This window comes from Anguilla anguilla, chromosome 19 (genome assembly GCF_013347855.1).
Source record: "Anguilla anguilla isolate fAngAng1 chromosome 19, fAngAng1.pri, whole genome shotgun sequence".
Lineage (NCBI taxonomy): Eukaryota > Metazoa > Chordata > Actinopteri > Anguilliformes > Anguillidae > Anguilla > Anguilla anguilla.
The window spans coordinates 13,543,012-13,567,056 of record NC_049219.1 but is presented as its reverse complement, the minus strand read 5'-3'; the positions used below and the strand labels follow the sequence as shown (position 1 = coordinate 13,567,056).

The window sequence follows — 24,045 nt, the reverse complement described above, 5'->3', positions numbered from 1 at the left end:
AGACGCTCTTATCCAGAGTGACTTACACAGTGATCTACACAGCAGGCCTGACCGCGCTCTGTGATGGAGCACAGGGAGCCATCGCGCCGCGGTCACTTTAACGCGTGGGGGACGGTGCGATGCCCAGCCATGCTCGGGTTGGGCCGGTTCGGGTCGGGCTGGTTTGGGTCGGGTCGCGCGTCCGTAGCGGCAGTGGTTGTTTCGGTACGGCGCTCCAGGGAACGCGTAGTGGTCGGCGCTCCCGAACCCGCGGGTATTTGGTCCCCCCCGGCTGGGTAATTGAATCGGCCCGTTTGGTACGCGCTGTGGAGGAATGGATGGCGGTTACGGGCTGGCTCAGGTGCAGCGCCGCGCCGGGCGCTGAGGCCGCGCTGACAGCTGATGACAGTGTGCACGATGCAGCTGTGCACGGTTTCATTTATCCAGGGTTCAGTTCACACGCGTCTGAATCTGAACCTGCAACCTCCTGGTGTCAAGACCAGGTCCGCTACCAGGTGGGTTCACTTCCATCCCGGTTAGACGGGACAGCACCACAGTGAGTATATTTCTTTTGCGGGTTCTTTATTAGTTTTGGGGGAGCGTCAGACAGGAGGAAGACGGCTGGCTGCTGCAGTGTCTCTCAGGGTTCGTGCTCAATGGCGGGGCGACCCCCGCTCTGGTCACGGTCACTGCTCCACGGGCTCCGTGCGCACATGCAGGCGCTGATTGCAGAAGCAGATCTGCAGTCTGATACCACCCCCCCTAGACCCCCCCTCCCCCCCAAACCACCACCTCAACCCCCAACCACCACATAACCCCCAGACCCCCGCCTCCCACCCACCCACACACCATCTCAACCCCCAACCACCACCGCCCCCCACCCCCACCTCCCCAGCCATCGGCCCCCCACCCCTGTCTCCCCTACCCCCCAACCACCGGCCCCCCAACCACCATCCCCCTACCCCTGTCTCCCCCTCAAACCCCAGCGGCTGTCCCGGGCCAGACAGGCTGCTGGTTATGTGCTGCTCACATTACATTGGGCGAGCCTGGTTACCTCCCCGCCACACGGGGCTCCCTACCACAGCTCCCTGAAGAGACCGGCCTGCTTCTCTGAGACTCAGCCAGGATATCCTTCCTCAGGGTAAATAAACAATCCCAGCTCCTCAGACACAGCCTTAATAAAACATATCAGTCAGCCAGCCAGAGTTTTCCCTTTTAGTATTTTGTTTCATACATAAATATATATATATATAATATAGAGAGAGAGAGTAGTTCTCAGCAGTAATGCTTTTTAATGTGACATATTTACTCACATAAATATTAATAGGAAATATGGGCAGCATCTATTTGGAAATCTTCTGTTAAACATGTGGGTCGGTGTGTTTGTTGTAAGCTGTTTGTTTTATATATTTTATGTTTTTTTTTTAGCTTGCGGTGGTTAGGGAGTGTAACCCCCTTCCTCAGCAGAAGATTCAGTGAGAGGGCAGTGTGCAGTTCAGCTATAAAAGAGCCACACTGTTCAACAGGCATTGAAAGGCATTACCTCACAGCCCTTAATGTGCCATTATGGGGTGGTCTTCCCTCTGGACCATTCCAATTCCCAAAAAAACATCCAGTGCCTCCTTGCAGCAGTGGGAACACTGTGCTGTAGGAGATTTTCTCTTTAGGGTGAAACGTTAGGCCCAGCCTCAACTCATTTAAATGATCCCACTGCACTTACTGCGAATAGAAAGAGGTTTCCTGCCTACCTCTCTCAGTGTGACCCTCTTATCGTCCCCTGTGTGTACGGCTAAATTTGAACAAAAAAACTTGCTGTTATTGTTATTCAGGCAGCATAAATGGGCCAACACCCAGTTTTGGAACTGAATAGTGTGCCAGTGGGAGTTTTAGTCCCACTTCCTGCGCTGTCAGAGAGGGCCAGTGGGCCATCGCTCCTCCAGTGCACAAACGCTCAGGGGCGGGGCCAAACCCAGACACCGTGATGTCACCGAGCTGCGTCTCCCCTGGGGCCGCGCCCCCCCCCGTCCAGGAATAGCCGGCAGCTCTTTCTCACAAAGAACGGTGACGCAGGTGGGGCCTTTCCTCGTGCGCACGTTCTCACTGACAACTGCTGCCCGCCCCGCTGCTAACTGCTCTTTACCTGTGAGCTTTACGCTCATGTGCAGAGCTCCTGCTGTAGGAATCCGGTAAGAGCCAATTAAATTGTGCCATGTCAGTATCAAGCTCTGTGTTATCACTGATGCAAAAAAAAAAAAAGGTCAGCATCTATAAGGAGGCATGTCTCAGCACTTTGTGCGAACATGACGGTGAAGTGCACTGTGAATCTGTGCAGTGTAATGGCTGTGTGTGTATATGTACGGTAATGGCTGTGTATATATGCAGTGTGGTGGCTGTGTGTGTAGTGTAGTGGCTGTGTGTGTATATGTACGGTAATGGCTGTGTGTGTATATGCAGTGTGATGTCTGTGTGTGTAGTGTAATGGGTGTGTGTGTGCAGTGTAATGGCTTCTGCTCTGGACTTGCTCTTTGAAAATGCTGCCTATTGTTTCTTGCGGAAATGACATGGCTCTTTCCTAAGTGATTAAGGGCACATTTAATTGTTACGTGACACAAATCAAGCTTTTTCCTGTGGGATTACTCCTGGGGTTCACAGAAAGTCAGATTTGGAAGATTAAACGCTGGTAATTAGAACACACTGTGCGCAGAGAGAGAGAGATTTTGAAAAGAAAACTCTGTCCTCATTGTGCCCGGTCCTAAAGGAGGTGGTGAAAAGGTTATAGGAGCCGGATTAATGGAGGAGCGAGTTCCTGCCAGGTGGGTCTAACGCTTCAGCTGAGAGCCCCCCCCCCCCAAAAAAGCCCTATTCAGCCATACTGACTCATATTACTGTTAAATATTTATAGTGTGTATGTGTGTGAGTGTTCGTGCAAGTGTTTGTGTGTCTGTCTGTCTGCATGTGTGTATACGTGCGTGCGTCTGCCTGCCTGCGTCTGTGTGTGTGTGTGTGTGTGTGTGTGTGTGTGTGTGTGTGTGTGTGTGTGTGTGTTGGAGCTGTTCACTTAAAATGCAGCAGTAATTTACCTCACAGTCCATTTCTGAAAATCGGGGAAGTGCAATGATTTCCGCACGAGTGAAAAACAAATGGAGCCGCTTCTGGGGCTCGGGGACATTAAACAGAGTGAAAGGCCTAAAATCACTCCTGAGACGCAGAGCCGCAGTGAGGAATGGAGGATGGCAGGGGGGAGCCCCCCCCAAACGGCAGGTGAAGACGGGGTGGAGATGGCCTTCCGCTGAGAATACCTGCCTGGGATCAGGCCACCGTTAATCAACGGTCAGAGAACCAATCTCCGCTGGGTCAGCGCGCCAGTCCCTGCTGGGTCACTGCGCTGGCTGGCTTGGCCCTTTTCCCAGAGCGAGATTGCGCCGTGTTAATTAGATAGATCGTCCGAAAGATTAGTTCTCGAACAATCCCCCCCCCCCCTTCCTCCACCCTCCAGTCGTCTCAATAATGACTCCTTTTCTGTAAACAGCCAGCTGAAAGCTAACGTGCTAATGCGATGACATCTCTAATTTGTTTGGTCTGAAAGGCAACAGCTGCCGAGCCGGGGCGAAAGGACAATGCGCTGGGGTGGTGGGGAGGGCGGGGGTGCGTGTGTATCGACGCAATTGGCCGCCGGGGCTGGGTCTATCGGGGCCCAGAATCAGACGGCGTAGCTCAGAATCGGTTAAAATGACCTTCGCCGCCGTGCCCTTGTCTGTGGCTGCACCGCTGTGTCCTCAGAACGTACCGCCTCCCCGGAGCACAGATGGTCTATTTCCAATCGCATCAAGACGACCGTCTCATCACATCTGTATAACTGCGGTTGTCGGTAATTTAAACAAGTCGCTGTGCATTATTTCATCATTTCAGGAGAATTTATAGGCCGTTTGAAAGCGGGGCGGCTTTTAAATGGCCTAATGGTTTCTGGGCTTTCTCCAAAGTGAACTGCGCATATTTTATTCCATTTATAGGGGTAATGGCAATAATTAAAGATGCACTCTCGCTCTCTTTGCTTCAGTGAAGAGTAGTGCTTCCTTAGTTTCCACAGTGTTTCAGTCACATTGTGTAACACCAACCACACAGTCCCTTATAACCTGTTTCTGAGGGACCTGGAGCTCCTTGTAATGCCCTTACTCTAAATGCAATTTGTGTGGTATACAAGTATGTGTATGCACATGCATCTTTTCATATGTGCATGGATGAAAGCTCTGGTGTTCACGTTATATTCATTAATATGATTTAGTCTGATCACAATCATGTTCGTGGTACATGCAGGTAGAGTAGCGTTTGCTGACTCTTTTTCTTTGAAAAACATTTAGTCTCCCACTGTTTTATTTATAAAAAAATTTTGAGTAACCCTTTTGTATCGCCCTGTCTTGTTTTGTCCCTCAAGGTCCTTCAAGCCAGACTTCATCCTGATTCGCCAGCACGCCTACAGCATGACCCCGGGGGAGGACTTCCGCAGCCTGGTGATTGGCCTGCAGTTCGGGGGCGTGCCCAGCGTGAACTCTCTCCTCTCCATCTACAACTTCTGCAGCAAGCCGTGGGTGGTGCGTGAGCCGTCGGGCCCGGATCTCAGACTGATTTATTTCAGACGTTTAAAGGGCAGCCGTAGCATCTGTCCCGCAGCCCGTGGGACCGCCGGCCCGGCCCGCGAGCTGCCGGTACTCACTCACACGCACGCTTAATGGCACAGGCCCTCCCGGTGATTTCGCACCCAGACAGTCTCGTTTATGACAGTCCAGTGTGTTTCAGGTGGGATAGCAAGGGGAGAATTTTCTAGAAGGCTTTGTGGATCTTTGTGTCCAACACGCTATCTTTCACTTTTTTTTGTCCTTTTTGCAGTTTTCTCACATGATCAAACTCTTCCAATCGCTGGGCCCAGAGAAATTTCCCCTGAATGAGCAAACCTTCTATCCCAACCACAGGCAGATGGTGAGTTGCTTCACTTTGTGTGGAACTGTTACCCACTTTATCTTTCTATATATTTCCTAAAAAATCACAATATTTGTACTGTAACTTCCAAATGAATCCCCATGTTGGTAAGGTCAGGTTTAGTGTTGATTCTTATATAAGGAAGCATATACAATTCTTATATATGATGATCAAGATTTCTGTTTTCTAGCTGGGCACTTTTGGAAAACTGATAATTTCTGTCCAAATCATGTTACTGATAATGAAGCTACTCTTATAATGAGGGAGAGCACAAATGGAAATGCCACGAATCAGTGCATTTGGGAAATGAATGTGTTGTTGTCCTGAGAGTAATGAAAATGCATTCCTCATTTTGAAGAACAAAACTGTTTATGGTGTTTTAAGCATTTTCTTTTTGTAGAATTGTTTGTTTGTGATGCATTGTAGATTTAAATCACATCAGTCACGGCACACAAGAACAAAACAACTCGGGTGACCTTTGGGATTTTCATTAAAACTTTATTATAAAAATATAAAACACAGAGATTAAAAGTCAAACATTTCTCAATCCCTACTAGAATTGGTTGCCCCAGGAATCAGTGTATGTACACATACACACAGACTTTGCCAGCATTCTCAGACTTCAGATAATGTGTCCCACATGGAATTGATATAACCGGGATTTTTTTTTTCTTTCTTGCAATAAGCAGACAGTCTATTTACACAAAGATAAACCACCGAAACCAAAACAAAGTTATCCCATCAGTTTGTGAGAGCCACCTGCTTCTGCAGCTATGCGAAATTACACAGGTACACCTTTGATGGTGGAAGCCATCATCAAGGTCTCAACGTCACATGAGTGAGTCCACCTTTCTCTCTAAATATGGAAAAACAGATCCGCCGAATTAATTTACTTCTTTAGGCTTCTTGGAATATGAATTCGGTGCATGCGCTGTCGCTATGGAAACGCCTGGCATTTGTCATGCAGATTAAGGGCAATGGCAGCAATTTTTGTTTGCAGCAGGGGGCTTCAAACCACGTCCTGGGGTCTCCCGTGTGTGCCAGTTTTCACTCCAATCACTACCGCAGCCTCGGAATTATAACGAGCTGCTAATTGTGCTTGATTAGACGCTTCTGATGCCTTCTGCAGGATTTAAGGTAACGTTATGTCAGAAGGTGCTATGAACTGTGAATAATGAAGGTCCCATATCCACATCCCTGGAGTTTTCATTAGATCAGTTAATGCTTTCATTTTCTGTAATGTGCTGTATGGAAACAGCTTGTGACTCTTAAAGAAAAAAGATGGATTTGAAGATGAAGAAAGTGACAATGAGCCAAACCTGCATTTGTGTTAATAGGTTTCAGGACAGAATGATGGAATAATTTAAAACACTTTCTCAGTAACCTTAGATGATGAAGAGACTGCATGAAAAACCAGCACACACATAGTGGGGCCGCAGGACTGATTTTGTAAACCCCTGATTTACAAAGCTGGAGGAAAGTGTACAGAGGAGATTGGTGGCCAATTACTCTCCTCTTTCCTCACAGTAAAACCACACCTTCAGTTACAATGCCTCCTCTGCGTTTTGGTGATTTGATTTTGCGACCCCCCAGATTTTCTGGGTCTTGCCATATCTGCAAGCACAGGCCCAGACGCAGCTCCTCTCTGAATACAATGACTCCCAGACGGCCTCTCAAACCATGTCAACTTTGTTTCTACAGAGGAATGAACGGAAGATTCTGGAATCTCTTCCAGTGGGCAAAAAAAAAAAATGAAAGAAAAGAGTTTTGTGACAACATTATTATCTCCATCCGGCTTCACTGAAAGGCTTAACACTTTAAACAAAAGATCTGAGAATCTTTTTTTTGTCTTTCCAGAACCCCAGCTTGAATACAGATCATGGTCTCTCTTTAGTACAAAGGATTGAAGAAATATGACTGAAGTACCATTCTAAAAGTCAGCATAGGGTGCATCGGATTGGCACACTGTAATACATGGATTTTGCCTTTCTTCCTTCATTAATGAAACCACGATTTGGGGTGGGGGGGGGAGCAGGGGGGTTGGGAAGGGGGGAGGCAAATGAGTGCTTCAGGTCATTTTCCCTTTCAATTTTAGGATTGTGGTTCTCTCTTGTCATATGCATACATATGTAATAGTCTACATTGTTTTAGGGGATAGACTTGACTAGTCAGGGCATCTTTTCATTTCTGTCATATCTGTCATAGCTTATGTCATCACGTACAGCATGAGAAAGACAAAGAGACAATAGCTTGCGTCCGTTTCCCTCCTGTCTGTGCGGTAGGGTTCAGGCTTTGAGTTTGCACGCGCTCACAGGTACGTGGGCCTTGCGTCCATCGGAGACGCGCGTATTCCGTCCTTACACACGCGTGTGGGTGACTCTGAAATTGGTAGTCTTTGTACAGGTTACCCTCTAACTCTCAAACTGAGAGCTGTTTAGATGACCGAATTGTTTCGTCTGAGACAAAGACCATGCAAGTCTCAAGCCAGGGTTGACAGGGTTGCCTGACTTTGAGTTCAGTAGGACTCCATGCCAAGATGCACAACTTTCATGGCCTACTTGAGTCACCCAAGCTGGCACCAAATGAATGTTAATCACATGGATCTCAAGCCAGGCTCAGGCCCTCGTGCTCATGCGAGAATGCCAACCAGTCTGATAACCGGGCGAGTATCTGTTGAACACAGTCTTATGAGGCGTGTTCAAATGGTGAGGGAGAACTCCACAGCACGCACAGCAGGGGACGCAGAAACAGAACCGTTAATAAATAGATATGTTACAGAATACACAGTGGAAATGTACATACACGTGTGTATACATACATATGCACTTTCTATATAATTAAAAATAAATTTTAAATACCGATATTTCGACGTAAAATACCAAGGTGACTGTAGCGAGAGGCAGTATTTTCGTGGAGAACGCCACGTGTGGGCTTTGCCCTTCTAACAATGACAAAGCGTTTGATAATTGTACACTAACCTTTTAAGGTGTAAGATCACTAGCCTGTGATTAGAATGTTCTTAACTGAACATTCTAATGCTGATGTAACCATCACTACTGGCAATTGGAAAGCAAAGGAGTTCTAGAACACTGACTTAGAATTTTGAAAAAAAAAAAAAAAACATTCCAAAAAGCCTACTCTTCAAAGGGTTGAATTTGTGGGATGACCACAGATACCGAGTGTCAGAGCTCTGAGCCGACTGTTTCTGAACCCGCATGGCCACTCTCGCCTCCCAGACTGACGGCCTCATGTGATTCGCTTATTGCTTTTTGTATCCGTGGTGCTGTGCGAGTGAGAGAGAGCGAAGCATCTGTGATTATAAAGCTCTGCCGTTTTTTTTTTTTTTTAAGTAAGCAATTCACTAGGACCCCAGCATGCTAGAGCACCAGACTCTTTGGGTTCAGGTCCATTTTTAGTGGTTCTATTATTTTCTGTCCATTAGTAAAAGTGGTCGAGGCAAGAGGGAGTGGGGAGGGGGGTGATCCTTAAAAATGAAATAATACAGCATGGCAAAAAAGTATTGTTTATGTCTGAAGTGCTGCCACTGTGAAGAGACAGGCACTATCTTATCATGGGTTACAAAAACATCACTATTGTGGCTGGGGGAGTGGGTGGAGCCCACTGGTGCTCTATGGGGGTTGTAGAGTGGCCAAGTCCTATATTGTATTGCTCTATGGGTTTGAAGAGTGGGCAGGGGAAGAGTCATATATTGCTCTTTGGGGTTGAAGGGTGGGCGTTGTAAGAGTCCTATAGCACTCTATGGTGGCTGGGAGAACGGAAGGGTAAGAGTCCTATAGCACTCTATGGTGGCTGGTGGTATGGGCAGGGTAAGAGTCCTATAACACTCTATGGTGGCTGGGGGAAGGGAAAGAGTCCTATAGCACTCTGTGGTGGCAGGGGGAATGGGCGGGGCAAGAGTCCTATAGCACTCTATGGGGATTGGGGAGCGGGTGGGTGGCTCAGGGGTCAGTGGCATTGATGATGGTTTTGTCCCGGATTGGCATTCCTCGATACCAGCTGCAGTAGCCCTCCTTTTGCTGGATACAGGCATAGTGTCGGGACTGGTACCCGGGGTGTCCAAAGTAAGAAATCATGTCCGTCCACAAGCACTCGTTCTTTGAAGTCACAAAGCAGGGCAGGTAGTAGCAGGGCTTAATCTACGAACACATAAGCAACACTACAGATGTAGACGGGCGCAACATGGAAAACTGTGAGTACAATGAACAGGGAGCGCGGCGCAGGTTTAGCTTTCAGCAGAGCTGAAGCAGCGCTGGATCTGCCTTATTAATGAAAACTTCACCAGAGGGGAAAAGAGACCAATCAAAGCAAGATCGTGTTTTTTAGTTAAACTACACATTTCCTCTTGAACTGGAAAATGAAGGACTATTATTGAGCCATGCAGAATCTTGTACCCGAAAGTTGCTAATTAAATCGTCCGTATTTGTCTTTCCGTTTAATACGTAATACTTGAAATATTGAAATGGGGGGGGGGGGGGGGTACAGTTTCCTTAGGCAATTGTGCTATTTTTTCAGCACAATGGCTGATCGGTTTCAAAATATTGTTTTCCTCCTTCAGAGAAAACACAAGTTACGGATTATTTATGCATGCTGTCCTACAGAACGTGGTATAAACACCACGCTCAGTAGGAGGCATTCATCATTTAAATCAAATGTACTAATTTAATTAAGAAATTCTGTGTGCTTTAGAGGGATTAAATCCTAAACTTTGCATTTTAGTAAGAGCTGCAAGTGACCAGAAGCATGGGGACAGGAACAAGAGCACAGAACATGGGTTATGCAAATACGTTGTTGCTTTTTTTGTTTCGTAGGTTCAGGCTGCACCAGAGACAGTGCAGAACAGGGGGGTGTCAAACACCATTCCCAAGGGGTCTCAGTGTCTGCCGGTTTTTCTGTGGCTTCCTCTCAAATCAGCTGCCAATCAAGGCCTTGAGCACTAGGTGTGTGGATTCCTCAGCCAATCGATGACTTAAGTGACACACGTAGAAGTCCAGCTGACACCGCGGCCCCCCCAGGACTGGAGTCTGACACCTCTGCGGCTGTAGGAAAGGCGTGAGTGCCATGCAAGCACCTGATTCTAATGTGTGTTTTTTTAAAATGGGGGCGGAGGGCCGAGCCCCGTGTTGCTCGTGCTGGCATTCCCAGGCACAGCGCCTCAGACGGCTAGCGTAGCGGCGCATGGGGGCGCAGACAACACAGCGCTGTGCACCGCTACTGCAGGCCCGCATGTTTATGCCACAGTCCGCTCCGGGGCACGTCTGCGTGGAAGGAATGCGTTCCCCTTTTTTTGGGGGGGGGGTAAAATAATGAAAGGCCTGCCGTGTTTTGAATCAGGGGGAGAGTTAATTTGGCGTTCCTAAAATCTAAAAAAAAAAAGAGCCAGCGCTTAGATCCGGCGGGCGGGAGAAGGCCCCGTGGAGCGGATCGTATCTGGCGAAGCACTTATTTTTACGCTGGGGCCAATTGCTGGAGCAGATGTTTGCAGCTGCGCTGTAAAGCTGAGCATTTACGGCTGCTTGACAGGTCTGCGCTGGACCAGGTAGTACATGAAGAAGCCAGCTCAAAGTCCTATAGAGCAGAACGCCGAGGCGAGACTTTAAATTATTACGTCTCATTTATAATCTCCGCAAAATATGAGTAGCCTCCCTCATCTTTTCTGTGCCGCCTTGCTCTCTTTCTGTATGCTTATATACTCATACTTTCAGAGTTCCTGGTACACGTCTCCTGTGAGAACTAATCTCAGCTGCACTCCCCTGTTCTAATGACTGATATCTCATTTTCCTTGTGCACTGACATTTGCTGTACGACCAATTGACAGCTACCCAGATGTTTTACGGGTGACGTTAACTCCAAACCCTAAATGTGAATGTAACTGAAAAAAAAGGATGTAATAGCCTGTCATTAAAAAAAAGTGACATCATGCTTGGCTGTGGGCTGCTGGTACTGGGTATAAGAGGCATGTCAGTAAGTGTATCACTGACTAGTTTCTGCCTAGCTCAGATCACCAGTCAAAGCGAGGAGGGGATTACAAACTTGGCGATTCGATTGGGGAGTTTGATTCGGGCGGGAAAGTGGGCGGAGTCTATCGGAGAATCATGGGCTTGAGCAGGGCGTTCCCCCTGGGCCCTGGTCCTCTTCTTGCTGTGATTGGCCCCTTTCCTGGTGCACGGCCTGCCACTCACCCTGCAGTTACAGCCCAGCTGGTAGCGGTGGTTGATCCCCTTCTTCTGGGACAGGGTCAGGCGGTCCCACTTCTCGTTCAGGTTGCACAGTCCCGTGTAGACCTTGCCGTCATAGACGCGTCCTGGCGGGAGAGAGAGAAGGGTGTCAGAAATGACAGGAGGAGTCCAGTCAAAACACCGAGGCAAATTTAGGATAAATTGGGGAAAACAAGTTTCATAAATTACACTAACTGCAAAGAAGTGCTGGACTTTATGGCTGCTTTAAGGAACTATTGATGCCACAGCCATTGTACCCCTTGTGTAAACGCCCGGACCGAGTGGGTAGGAGATTTGACTCTTTTTACAGTGGTAACACGACCTACATCATCTCCAACAGCATCCCCTTTCTAAATGTCCAAAAGTCAAATGTCCATCTGGCTTCTATTATTAGTCCCGGCTCCCCCCCTGCGGCTTACTACGGAAGCCAGGACGGTGGCTGTGGGACAGGTGCGCCGGCTCCTTTCTAAACATAGCCGGGGTGCGGCGGCCTGATGCAGCCGCGTATTGCACTTTGGCGGCAAACGGCGGTTAGTCAGAGCACGCTCGTCAGTTATCGTCCGGTCGTGCCGGTGCGAAAGAAAGAGCGCTATCGGGGAATTCCACAGGAGGTAATCGGTGCGCCGCGTCGTCGATCGATCAAAGGAGGACTTCCGAAGTTGTTCTCGCCAAGAGACGTGATGCGTTTGAAGCCCCGTGAACCCCGCGCCGACACCCTTAGGTTGGGGGGTTGAATCCCAATTATAGAAGCCCAGAACGGGGACGGTTCTAACGCCGCCGCTGACACCGGAGCCGCGAACTAACACCAGTGTGTCGGTTGGGACTGTTGCCACGGCGACCGACTTCTACCGTCCCTGCCAAGTAAACAAGTTTAGATTTTACAATGGCGCATTTAAGCCAAGCGAAAAAGGCTTGCCAGCACGCTGACTGTATCCCAGCTTCAGAAGGAGAACAGTAAACTGTTGTGGTAAATGCCTGCGAGGTTTGCCAGCTTGTGTTGCTTCGGTTCATCGTGATTCACAGGGAGGGGGGAGGAGAGGGGGGGGAGGACTGTCTTCTCCTTCCAGAAGGAGAGAAAATTACTCAGAATTTTTGTCGTTTTCTAATTTGTTGTTGTCCTGGCACGGCGGAACGTGGGAAGTTATAAATAGCGGTAAAGATTGCGTGGCTGCTTTTCAGCCGGCCTCGGGGAATTTAAAACAAACAAGCGGGGTCTGCCTGCAGTGGCGCGAGCGTGCCAGAGAGGAGGAGAGGCGCAAAGGCACGAGCGTTTCTCACGAACGCCCAGCGATCTCGCCGGCCCCCTCAGCGCAGACCCCGTCTGCGTGCGTGTCACACAAACGCGGCAGGTTGCTTGATTTGAAGAGCCCTGTTGCCCAGCTGCATGAGTTCACAGGCAGACTGGGTTTGACCCTTTAAGGCGTGACATCACAGATACGTGATTAGAATGTTCTTAACTGAACATTCTAATGCTGATGTGGCAATCACTGTTGGCAACTGAAAGCAGTCGAATTCTAGAACAGTGGTTCTTAACCTGGGTTCGGTCGAACCCTAGGGGTTCGGTGAGTCGGTCTCAGGGGTTCGGTGGAGCCTCCGCCGCAGAGGTCCACCCCTCAGTCTAGTCTGCAGTTAGTTAGTTTTTTTACTAAAGAAGGGTTCGGTGAATGAGCATATGAAACTGGTGGGGTTCGGTGCCTCCAACAAGGTTAAGAACCACTGTTCTAGAACATTGCAAAAAAACCTGCTCATCAAAGGGTTAATGGCAGTGCTATATGATATAGCAGCCCCCTGGTTTCTGGCTGAAGAGTACATTAAAGGTTGGGAGCCTTTTACTAGCCACCACCATTAAGCCCATTGCAAAGATGGCCGTGCCCCACAGTGCGGTCGCTCACCGGTGATCAGGTACTGGTACTTGTTTATGTCGAACTTGACCCCGCACAAGCTCTCGGAGGCATCCGTGTAGATGTGCTGGACGTGTTGGATTTTGTCGAACCCTTTGTACATCTGCAAAGGAGGAGAGAGGCACGGGGAGTCAGAAAGGGAGGACCGAGGGAGGGAGGGAGGGGAAGCATTCATTGGCGGTTTTTATCAGATTTGCAGCCGCCGCCCAAAACTGAGCTGCGGAGAGTTGTGTCTGGTGCAGATCATCTCCCAAATGATGCAACTGCATTATGTAAGTGTTCCTGAGCGTGAACGATGTGCCTGGGCAGCGTATAAAACACACGAAATATGTGGAAGTCAAAACACTGGCGGGTCAAATAAATACTCAGGTCTGTACATTACATTTTGTTTGTCAGAAGTTATTTGTTCTGTGGCAATAGGAAATGCGTATTTCCATTTCCCATGGAATTCTTTTTTTTTTTTAAGTTTATCGGGTCTCTGGAGAGGAAAGAAACCACAGATTTACAGTAGTTAAATGAATACAAGAAAGAAAACCAGCATCTCTGTAAATGGTAATACTGGTATTTTCCCAACATGTCGGCCTAACGTACTGCAAGTTTTTGGAGTGAATTCTGCATTCGACATTCACACACATTTAGTCAGTTAGCGGACGTTATTATACAGAGAGATTTAAAGTGACTACAAGGAGGTTAGCCAAAGAGCAGAGAAGATGCCATGTTTGTAGACTTATTAATGATCACATTGCTAGAAGTTACACTGCATAAACCTGCAGCATAGCACTGAGTGCCATAGTGGGTGAAACAGAAAGGAACTGAGGACCGGGTGACTTGAACAGTAAACTAACTGAAATGATGGTGTTTAAAAGTGGGGTTATTGAACCAAGGTGCAGTTTACGCATGGCATTTTTACAGTCTGCAGTGGAATGCGTTTTGGAGTGCAGCTGTCCTGGCCTGGAACGCTCCAGGATGTGGTGTTGCCGTGAGACGGCGGTCTTGGCCCCGGCTTACCTTCGTCTGTTTGACGGTGTAGCGCATGGTGCCGAAGTGGCCGTCCTTCAGGAGCTTCTTCCCCACCACTTTGGCCCGGATCACTGCCGACAGAAAAAGCACAAACCCAGTCAGTCACTCTGACGGCCCCGACCAGCTCCAGCTCGGCGCCCAAAAGCACGTTTTTTTCTTTGTCCCAATGCACAGTCTGTGCAAATTACAGGTGCTTCAGTTTACTGTTTTTAAAATGTGTTCGTCAAGTTTCTTCCCCACATTTTTTGCCTCCTAAACCATGTTGGTTTGTTCCAGACTTGGCCCACTGATAGAGCTGCTTAGCCAATGAGGGACTTTGGCACTGTTTGGCCACTTGATGGTGCTACAGCAGTCGGCTGAAGCTTTAGGTGCACTTTGTTTTATTCATCCGCTTACTGTATCGCTAATGGTTTCACTCACAACCAGAATTTGGGGGGATTTTCTAAATTTGCTCTGACACAGGACCTGGTTATTGTACTCCACAAATATACTGTATGCCTGCTCTCTGTGAAATCACACACACACACACACAAACTGTGCTACAGGTGCTCCAGGACTCATCTGGAGGTAGCTAACGGCTGGTAGGAAGCTGGATATGAGAGTGTCCTTTACGCTTGACGACGCGTTGATGATGGCGGGCTCGGAGCTGAACGGGCATTCTCCCGGGCGCCGGTATCGGCGGTGGACTTCACAGAGCACGTTTGCGTCGGGGACGCAGCGGCGCGTGAGGCTCACCTGCTTCCCTCGCCTCGGCGCGGTCAGGAGCCAGGCCGCGTGCGTGTTTGTTCTGCGCGTGGAATTTCCTTCCCGGAATTATACGAGGCTCGCATTCCTCAGCCTGTCAGAAGGCCTGCTTTCTTCAGCCAAACAGACGGTTCTAGTGTCTCGCTGTCAGCCTTTCACTTTGCTTTTATTGCTCTGAGCTGTGAGCACAGGCTGAAGCTGAAGGCTTACTCTCAAGTCTATGAGTAACTCAGTGAGAAGGAGGGAAAACAAGCTGCTCTTTAATATTGTCTTATTTCTGGAACGACACTCTCTTGAATCTTTGTATTGCAGCCCTGGAAGAAATAGGTTATCTTGAAAAGAACTTTCTAATGATGGTGCCTGTTTTTTTTTCGTGATAGTACTACAGAGTTGGTCTTTGGTTAGTCTAAACAGTGTATAAGTGTTGATCTGAAAAGTCTTTTATCCCACTCTTGACAGATTGGAGCATTTTGCAACTCCATTTAGCTTGTGCTGAATTGTGAAATAGCAGTCTTGTTTAGCTGTAAGCTTATACCGAATATGTGAACATGCCAACAGCAAAGGTTTAATATTTTGCATATTGAAGTTCTTTTTAAGTCAACATTCCCTAACAGGGAACTTATACTGGATCAAACAAGCCTAAACAAAGATGGGGCAATGCATGGTTTTAACCGGCAAGAGTCGGTTGAATGTGTTGCACGGCTGTTTCTGATAGGGCGGCAGTGATGTCATCGGTGCAGTCATGTGTGAAATGCCACATCTGCTTGCGTTCCTGGAATTCTGTCATTTATTTGCTTAACCTTTTGAACTTGCACCAAGGGCAAGTTCTCTAGCATTGTTAACTCTTGCATTGTTAAGAGTAGTGCTTGATATAGACGGCATGCTTGCCTTTAAATATGCCCAATTCCAAATTCAAATTGACTGATTCAAATTCACTGGGCCTGCAGTGATTGGCTTTACTGCTGGATGTTACTGCACACAACTACAGTCAGCTGCCTTTGGTTGAAATATTTATTGAAATATTTATTGTCTGAACATCAGGATTTCCTAATCAATCAAGAAAGAAACCGTATCCCTCCCAGATGTGACTACATTCATCTGCTGAAATGAGCTTCCCACCCGGTCTGCGTACACTTGACCTGGATAGAGGAGAGCACACAGTCGGCTAGGGGAACAGATGAGAGAATCTCGGTCTGCTTAAAGCAGGTTGAATTATGTCGTTTCTTGAGCGTTGGTCACGGGTGTATTAATGATGTGTAAAAATAAAGAGAGCGGGGCTTGTGAACACACCCGCTCTGGCTGCTGTGCAGCGGTTGGCAAATAATCCAGCAAATTTTGACCCACTGACCTATATAGCAGGCAGATGTGAGGAGGCGGGTATGGGGTGATGAGCCTTTGACCACAAGCGTTTGCAGTCAGCAGGACAGGGCCTGTGACCTCACTAAAATGGACGCCTCATGACTCCGGGATCCATCATTTGATTGGCTAAAGATTGTCTATTGGGCCCGTCACATTGGCCACATAGGTTGGCATCACCGGTACCGAAGGGTGTCATTTACTGATTTCACTGATGACGGGTAAAACAATAGCACATTGTGCCTTTACGAATTCCATTCCAACAAACAAATGAAGATGATGATGATGATGATAATAGTAATGAGAGGGGAAATGATAGTGAACCTTACTTGAAACCGGTCTGGATGCCTTTCCAATATGTCTTCCCCCGGCGATAAAGAGAAAGTCCCGTCTGGACCTTTCCCTGATAACATGTTGTGACTGAGTGCTAACTGCCCGCAGTGGCCGGTGAGCCCCACTGCACTAGCGGCGCAGTGGAAGGTACTGTAGGAGAGCGGCCGGCGCCTAAAAGAACACTGAGCTGCTTTGTGTTCCTGCATTCCCGCGCGTTCTGCACCAGCTCAGCACGCCGGCACAGGCTCACAGCCTTCAGCCCATCTCAGCCTCGCTCACTCTGTCCCAGGTAGGCGGACAGTTAGGGGTCGGGTTGGGGGGGTAACTGCAGCACATAAGGGCTGTAATTAGGGTCATTCGACCCCCCCTCCCCACCGAATCAGCCTGCGCCTCCCGCGTTTGTTTCGCACGGCCACTTAGCGTCCAATGAGAGGCCAGGAGGAGGAGGACTGGCTCCCTGATGACGTGCAGCACACACAGCACTGGTCCCCTTTAATTAGCAGCAGAGCTAATCCCCCGCAGTGAAGCGATACCGAGACGTGTTTGCCTGGTACAGCCTATTAGAAAGGCCCCGGGTCTGTGCCAGCCTGGGTCCTGGAGGGAAGGGGCTTGCCTTCACCTACCGGACCCTTGAGCAGGATGTTAAACCCCAACTGCTTTTTTAGCGGATGGTAATCTGACGCACGTTGATCTTTGGAGAAAACGGCGCCTGCCACTAAATTAATGACCCGTTTTACTGAATTCTGTTTCTGTGCATGTTTACGGGTTATGGAAATGGGGTCATTTTGCAATGTTTAAGTATGCAGTACAGATGAATTATAGGGGGTGGCGTGTTCTGTTTTATGGAAATTCAGATGATTCATTGAGGAAATGTATGTCAAAAGAGTAAATTTGCCACTAATTTTGATGAATATTTCCTCATGCCAAACTATGAATAAATTGGCTATAGATAGATAGCTATTTCAGTCATTTCTCGATGTGGAGCAAACAGGTGGTAATCATTTACTGATATATTTGAGATGAATTCCTCTGATAATTTGGTTCACTTGCTCTAAACACGTTAAAAGGAAAACTATATTTCATAAATCAAGCATTATTTGAATTTCTGCCATGTCAATATTATTCTCCCGCTGACTTAATAATGTGCAAACTAAAAGAGTCCAGGTCTTCTTACTCCTGGCTGATGCTGCTGTTCTTGTGTAATTACTGACAAGTGCTTGCCAGAAAAGAGCTGTCTATTGAGAACAATGCCACAAAGTCAGCTGTGATTGGGGGGAGGGGGAGATAGCCCAGAACACAGTGTACGAAGTATAAATTCCCAAAATAAACAGAATAGACTCCTGTAATCTTAAGGGAAAGTGGCGTTGTTCTGTTTGGGAGTTTATTGTCTGAGGTACACAGACCCAAGCTGTAGGTCAGCTCCATGTCGCTAGTGAACTTTATTGGTGGCTGAATGAAATGTCACCGTTTGTTTTGTAAAGGTGCCGTTGGACTGTGCATGCCCGTATTTAGAGTTAGCTATTCAAAACATATGCCAAAGGGTTAAGACCCAATAAATTGTATAATACCCTGCACAGTCAGTCGTGACCATGAATGCAAAAAGCTCGTTACAAATGTGAAAATCTCTAGCCAGATTTAAGAGCCTCTTTGAATATGATCCAATAGGATAACATGCTTGGCAATATGATAGGTGGCATTATAGCTTCATAGATATCCTTGAACATATTGTCCACTGACATAATGTAGAAAGAACTACAGTAATGCAAACGTCTGTAATTCCCTTGTGATGGGAGCTGGGCGCTTTCACAAAGCGCACGCGCGTTTGCACTCCTGGCTTTGAAAGCGGAGAGGCATTGATGCACGGCGCAAGTATTTAGCGCTGCTTGCGAAGGAATGACCTTGAAACGGGGATTTCATGGGGGCTCAGTAGGGTTGTGGGCACGCACCGAAGTGCCTCCCGATTTTGCCCGACGCCGTGCCATTCTCTGGCATTTGCGCGTCTGGCCTCGGAGGAGAAGTAAAAGCTGGCAAAGGGTCCCTCGCAGAACCGACCGTTTTATTTTTAGTTAAATCGCGTCAGGATCACGGCGCGGTTTACGCGCAAGACAATGTGCACCGTGACCCCCAATCCTAGAACTCGCGAGAATGGAGATAATATGTGAAGGAAATCAGCCATGCAACCACAACCAAAGACACCAGTAAGCTGTATGCAGCGTGGTGACATTGTCATGGTGCTCGCATAGTAATTCACTCAAAGAAATATAAACAGTTTGTCAAATATTTGTCCAAAATCTAGAGCATTCCATCTCTGAGCACATTCCAGCTCAAACAGGATTTGCTACTTGGACCAAATAAAAACCCCATGATATCCCAGTCAAAGTCAGACTCCCTCCCCATGCATTGCCGTGGTTTGAAATTCCAAGCAGGTAGTTAAACCTCCGTGTTTGCATTTGTCACTGCTATTTGTGTGTGCATTGTATAATCCCCAGCAGATAGGCTGGTAACAGCATCTGAGCAGCTCCCCAAGGTAACATTTCTTTGTAAAACCACCTCCTGTTAAGAGACCTGCTAGAGTCTCCTGCCAATACGTCTTCGCTGACCTCTTTTTCACTCCGCATTTCTTTCCCGCAGGAGCTTCTGGCCCCCGGTAATCATTTGGGTTTATCAGATAAAGCTTTGTTCCCTCTCGAAATGAGTTTCGACTCGCTGAAGCCAAAGCAAGTAACGTCAGTCTCTGGGACGTCAAAATAATGGCCCCAATGTTTATTAATGGAAGGCTCAAAGTAGTTCCTTGATAAGACGCCGACTATAATAAAGCGGGGAGGGGGTGGGCGGAAGGTTTGAAAGCATGACCTAGTAGCAGGTCTCGTTGCGCAAAATAGCCAGATACAAATTCCGCCAAGAATATCGGAGCAAAAAAGAGCGGCGCTGGGAGAAAATATTCCTGGAATTATTGTAGAACATACCACACACTTCATGCAGTGGCCAGATATAAGCAGTTCCAGCGCATGCACAAGTTACTCTGACCCAGCGCGCGTCCCATATGGCGTAAACCAGGTTTATTAAAACCTTTAATGACCAACGTGTGCAACCGAGACGTTCACCTACTGAGAACTGACACTGACAAGCTCAGTCAAGCGCAGCGTCTTTAAACCAATTATACAAATTCCAAACATAGTATGGAGTAAACTGAAATCGGTTTTATGCCATTAATTAAAAAAAACTTCGCGGCTTCTATTCAGGATTAATGTGCTTCTGAAGTTGCAGGGATTCGTGTCCTAACAGTACACTCAAATGCAGCACACTCGTATCCGACACATTTTGACTTGATCCACCCCCCGTTTAAACCCACAGTAAAATACTTGGCCAGCTCCTGGCTGTCCGCTCTGTTTTATAGCTCAGCAAGTGGTCATTTGCCCAGAAAACATAACACTCGCGGGGACCGGTTTCCATGGCGACCGTTAACTCTTCCCCTGACTTCCAGAGAGGGCAAAGAAGGTGGATTCATCTGGCTTTACTTGAATACGGACACATTTGATTATAGTGATAATATACCCTTTTTGCGATTTTCTATCCTATTGATGAAGATTTTACTTTCTGTCATGTGGAAAACTTTAATCTGGTTTACATAAATACGAATGCATGACGAGGTCAGCTATTGAAATTGGAATAAAAAGGCTTTCGAGTTTCTCACCTATTGCTGAAGATGGTTTTATGTTACTTTTTTCTTTTAAAAATCATCCAATGTGTTGTCAGAAGTTATCCTGTATTGTTGTTTTTTACTTACGAACCAATTTGCAAAATGTCCTATAATATATTATGCTTTGTACTTAATAGCCGTGCAGTTTTAAATGCATGCCACGTTAAAGCCATGCCTAGGATCATAAACACTGTTCAGCAAACCAAACCGGCGGGGAGCAATTAAGAATCGTAGCGTGATGCTTGTTGTGCGTTGTATATTCTTTAATAACAGCGTTATTTTAAAAGCATTGTTTAAAGAAACATCTCTTTCCAGTATGTAATAGAATACCCTTACCTATGTCAGAGTTGCAGTAAGCATCCTGTGGATGAGACTGGAGGCACGAGCACGCCTCTGTGAACTGTCTGATCTGCAGGCTGCTGAGGACAATCAGCAGATTGAACAGAGTGCAGTGAAACGACTGCATTCTCGCGCAAATTCTGCTTATCCGAAAACCCCTAGCAAAATAAAGAAGGCAAAGTTTCAGTCGCGAACTCGAGCGTCTCCGCGTTCCTTTTGCAGCGCCGATTAGTTCCACTCCGCTCGCGACGCCAGTAGAGATTCGTCTGTCACTGCTCCTCTGCTCGTGAGTCACTTATTAGATATAGAGCGCGAGACGTCAACGCCACCCACCTCTTAGCCCAGCTGCAGCGACGGCCAATCACGGCGCTCGATGATGCCATTTAAATAACAGCAGCATGAGATCTCCTGACGTTGTCTATACAAAGGCAGGCTTTTTCCTCATATTTTGCTTTTCCCCCGCAGGATGATTTCGGTTTTATCAGGGCAATGGCATTCCGCAGTGAGTCAACGCTGGAGGAAACTCCTCGTTAGATAAATGACCACATAGACTGGCCCCAGATGTCATGTTACTTATTTAGACTGTGACATGTGGGAGAAAGTATTTACTCTTTACATGCATCTGTGTGTGTACACTTTGTGTATTCACTCATACATTCACACCCAACTGTGATGTGTTCTTTTATTTTTGTGACGTGATAATGAGGTTTCTTTGGATTTTCTGACAGATGTGTTTAAAAAAAGAAGAAGCAGTATTTCAGTGTTGATATTTGTCCAATGTGAAAATGGCACCGAGTCAAACCGATGCAGATGAATTTACTTATATGTTATAGTAAGTAATCTAAGAGGAGCCTTGACCACAGATGTGCTAGAGGCCTTGGAGCAGCACTGAAAAGGTGTTTGTGTTGAATTTTCAGGCTGTGAGCTCGGATGAAGGAAAGAGACAATGCAGTTGTACCCTTGACCAGCATATCCCACCCCTCCTCCTGAACAAAACCTCATCTGTTTTACTGCACAGATACACTGAATGGATTTTGCTGTGAATGCTTACAACACAATGGGTATATACTACTGTAGATTCATGTCCTGCAAATATTTGACTAGGACATTTGGGGCAATGAATTGCTTTACAAGCCAACGTGTGAAACCTGCAGAGTCTGGCCGGCTCAAATAATTAAAGAAGAATGAGCGAGAATACTTGAATTAGCCAAATGAAGCTTAAAAATATTTTTATGTAACTGTTCAAAAAGTCTGCGGTGATATCACCCAGGAGCTGATCTCTTGGGATTTAAGATGTTGAGGTAGGGTGGGCAGTTATATAACCGGTAATCCCATTTTACTAAGCTGTAGTTGGACCCCACTCAATTAAAATGTTCAAATTTTACAGCACCATGTGATCTTGGTTATCTTTCTGGGCTTGCCACCAGTCTGAGCTATGAGAAAGGTCATTTATTTATTTACGTACTTGTTTATTTATTGATATAGTTCATTCATTTATTTTGCTACATCTTTCTGCAACATCATAGTTTTTTGATTATTTTCTTTTTGGTCTGAAATTAAAGACAGGTCTTCTAAAGTTGTCTGAACATCCTTAGTCTTTTAGTGTGGACGGAGTGGCACTTATCAGAAGCAGAAATGAAGGCTATTAGTCCTGGGGGGTACAGTTAGCCCTTTATTTCAAACCCGGGAGAGAGAAGCAGCCTATCAGCAAGGCTCCCTGTGTTTTTGTGCTGCACACGTTCACAGGTGCGGGTTGGCGGTTGTGGATTTGGAGTTAATAAAAAAAAACAAGAGACGAGCCGCTAAACAGGATGAGGGTGGGCTTCCTCTGCTTCCGCCAGTCGTCGCTGTGATGTGGCTGGACGTTCAGAAGCCCGTCAAACTGAAGCTGTAGAAACGCTACAGCGGTGGAAAAGATCAACTGATTAAAACGGTTTGAGCTGCAGTATCAGCTGCTCCAAAATTGTTTTTTTGACATAGCATAGAAAGCCACTTTAGCTAATATGTAGGCTGTGTATTGTACATGAGGGTATTTTTTTTCCCCAGTTATCATCGGTTGGCTATTGCTTAGTAACTCTCACTTGCAACACATTTGGCTATTCAAACATATTATGCATTACGTGATCCAAAAGAAATATGAATCATATGATTAAAAACATAAAACCTTTTCCAGGAGTAGGGAACAAATAATATGTGATCCATTTAGACTTTGAAGTATGCTCTTGCTTCCACAGAACTATAAGTGTAAATACCATTGATAACGAAAAAGGTGCATTCAATTAAGGGGGATACCCATTTGAAGGATTAAGTAAGTAAACAGAGGGATGGGTGTGTCCTGCATATCTATCCAGCTAGAACAGCCTCTACATCAGGGCTGGCCAGCCCTGTTCCTGGAGATCTAGCGTCCTGCATGTTTTCACTCCAACCCTAACACAGCATACCTCATTTAACAGCTAGAGATCTCATCCAGCTGCTAATTAGTAGACTCAAGTGTGCCAAATCAGGGCTGAAATGAAAACCTTCAGGACGGTAGATCTCCAGCAACAGGGTTGGGCAGCCCTGGCATGCATCTTAGCGATGGCGGGCGTCTGTTTGGAAGTCAGACTGCCAAAATCGAGTTGCAAGCGATGGTGCAATGGAAAAAAAAAATTAAAGCAGGAAGGCGCATTTCTGTCCAGGTGACTGGTTTCTGCCAGCTCCTCTGGAGACTGCTGGAAGGTGTTGGCAGGGGAAGGCGCTTCTTGAAGCTGGCAGGGGCCGGCATGGGGAGGCGATAAAGGAAATGGGGGGCCGGTGACTCAGAGGAAATACCGTTCATCCGACTGACAACCCGCTAAATAGATACAGGGAGACAAAAGCCTCTGCGCCTCCTCTGATAGCCGCGGAGAGGCCGTTTCCACGGCGATCCTATCGCCGCGTGAGTCACCCCCTGTTCATTGGCAGCCGCTCGCCCATGTGACTGTTTGGCAAAAAAAAAACACGCGGGATGGAAAGGGGGGGGCTTTAGTGGGGGATCCACACACGCCCCCCCCCCCCAACTCGGAAATCTTTCACAGGGCCAGGAGTGCCCTGGCGGTGTCAGCCAAGGACAACGAAGGTCACCGCATGCAGGAGTGTTAAAGGCAGAGAATGTTCTAGAAGAGCTTGGGAGAAGTGCACGCGTAGAGGGTGGAGAGGTCCCGTTCAGGTACTCCCCTCATTTGAGTTGGAGCCTAATGCTTGTGAAGGTGTCAGGTTCTGCCCTCCCTCTCCTTACTGCCTCACTCCAGGCCAAGCTGTGGACTCCGCTGAGCTCGCCAATAGCCAGTCACACCCAGGATTTCAGGCGTTTTCCCTTATTCGCTTCGTTAATTTTTAATCTTTTTTGTTTCTGAGAAAATGCCACGTGAGGCTTGAAGCTCACTGTGCCTCCTGGCTGTTCTGCACGCTGCGTTGCCAACACTTCAGATTCATTCCCACCAGG

At 47.3% G+C, this 24,045-nt stretch overlaps 2 protein-coding genes across 9 annotated transcripts in view; one reads left to right on the top strand and one right to left on the bottom strand.

The window, feature by feature from the left end:
- The window catches only part of LOC118219169 (synapsin-3-like), an 84,512-nt gene that overhangs the window by 25,767 nt on the left and 34,700 nt on the right, over positions 1-24,045 (top strand). For all 8 annotated transcript variants that reach the window (XR_004763670.1, XM_035402145.1, XM_035402139.1 and 5 more), the window contains exons 5-6: positions 4,412-4,568; positions 4,864-4,953. Coding sequence is in view for 7 of the 8 variants with exons in the window: in XM_035402145.1 (XP_035258036.1) it covers positions 4,412-4,568; positions 4,864-4,953 (247 nt within the window). In the remaining variant the exon portion in view is untranslated. The remainder of the gene's footprint in view (positions 1-4,411; positions 4,569-4,863; positions 4,954-24,045) is intronic.
- LOC118219173 (metalloproteinase inhibitor 3) lies at positions 5,431-20,878 on the bottom strand. The gene is made up of 5 exons (XM_035402150.1): positions 20,580-20,878; positions 14,099-14,181; positions 13,082-13,193; positions 11,154-11,275; positions 5,431-9,110 (listed from the first exon to the last, which is right to left on the bottom strand). Exons 1-5 carry the CDS (start codon positions 20,707-20,709, stop codon positions 8,913-8,915), a joined length of 645 nt encoding a protein of 214 aa, XP_035258041.1. The 5' UTR covers positions 20,710-20,878; the 3' UTR covers positions 5,431-8,912.

Bases quoted from the DNA above. Each gene is read 5' to 3' on its own strand.
- LOC118219173 (XM_035402150.1), bottom strand. From the start codon at position 20,709: ATGCAGTCGTTTCACTGCACTCTGTTCAATCTGCTGATTGTCCTCAGC. The intron at 11,276-13,081 runs GTGAGCGACCGC...CTCTCCCGCCAG, and splicing joins GTACCAGTACCTGATCACCG to GACGCGTCTATGACGGCAAG. The intron at 9,111-11,153 runs GTGAGTGGCAGG...ATGTGTTCGTAG, and splicing joins AGCTGGGCTGTAACTGCAGG to ATTAAGCCCTGCTACTACCT.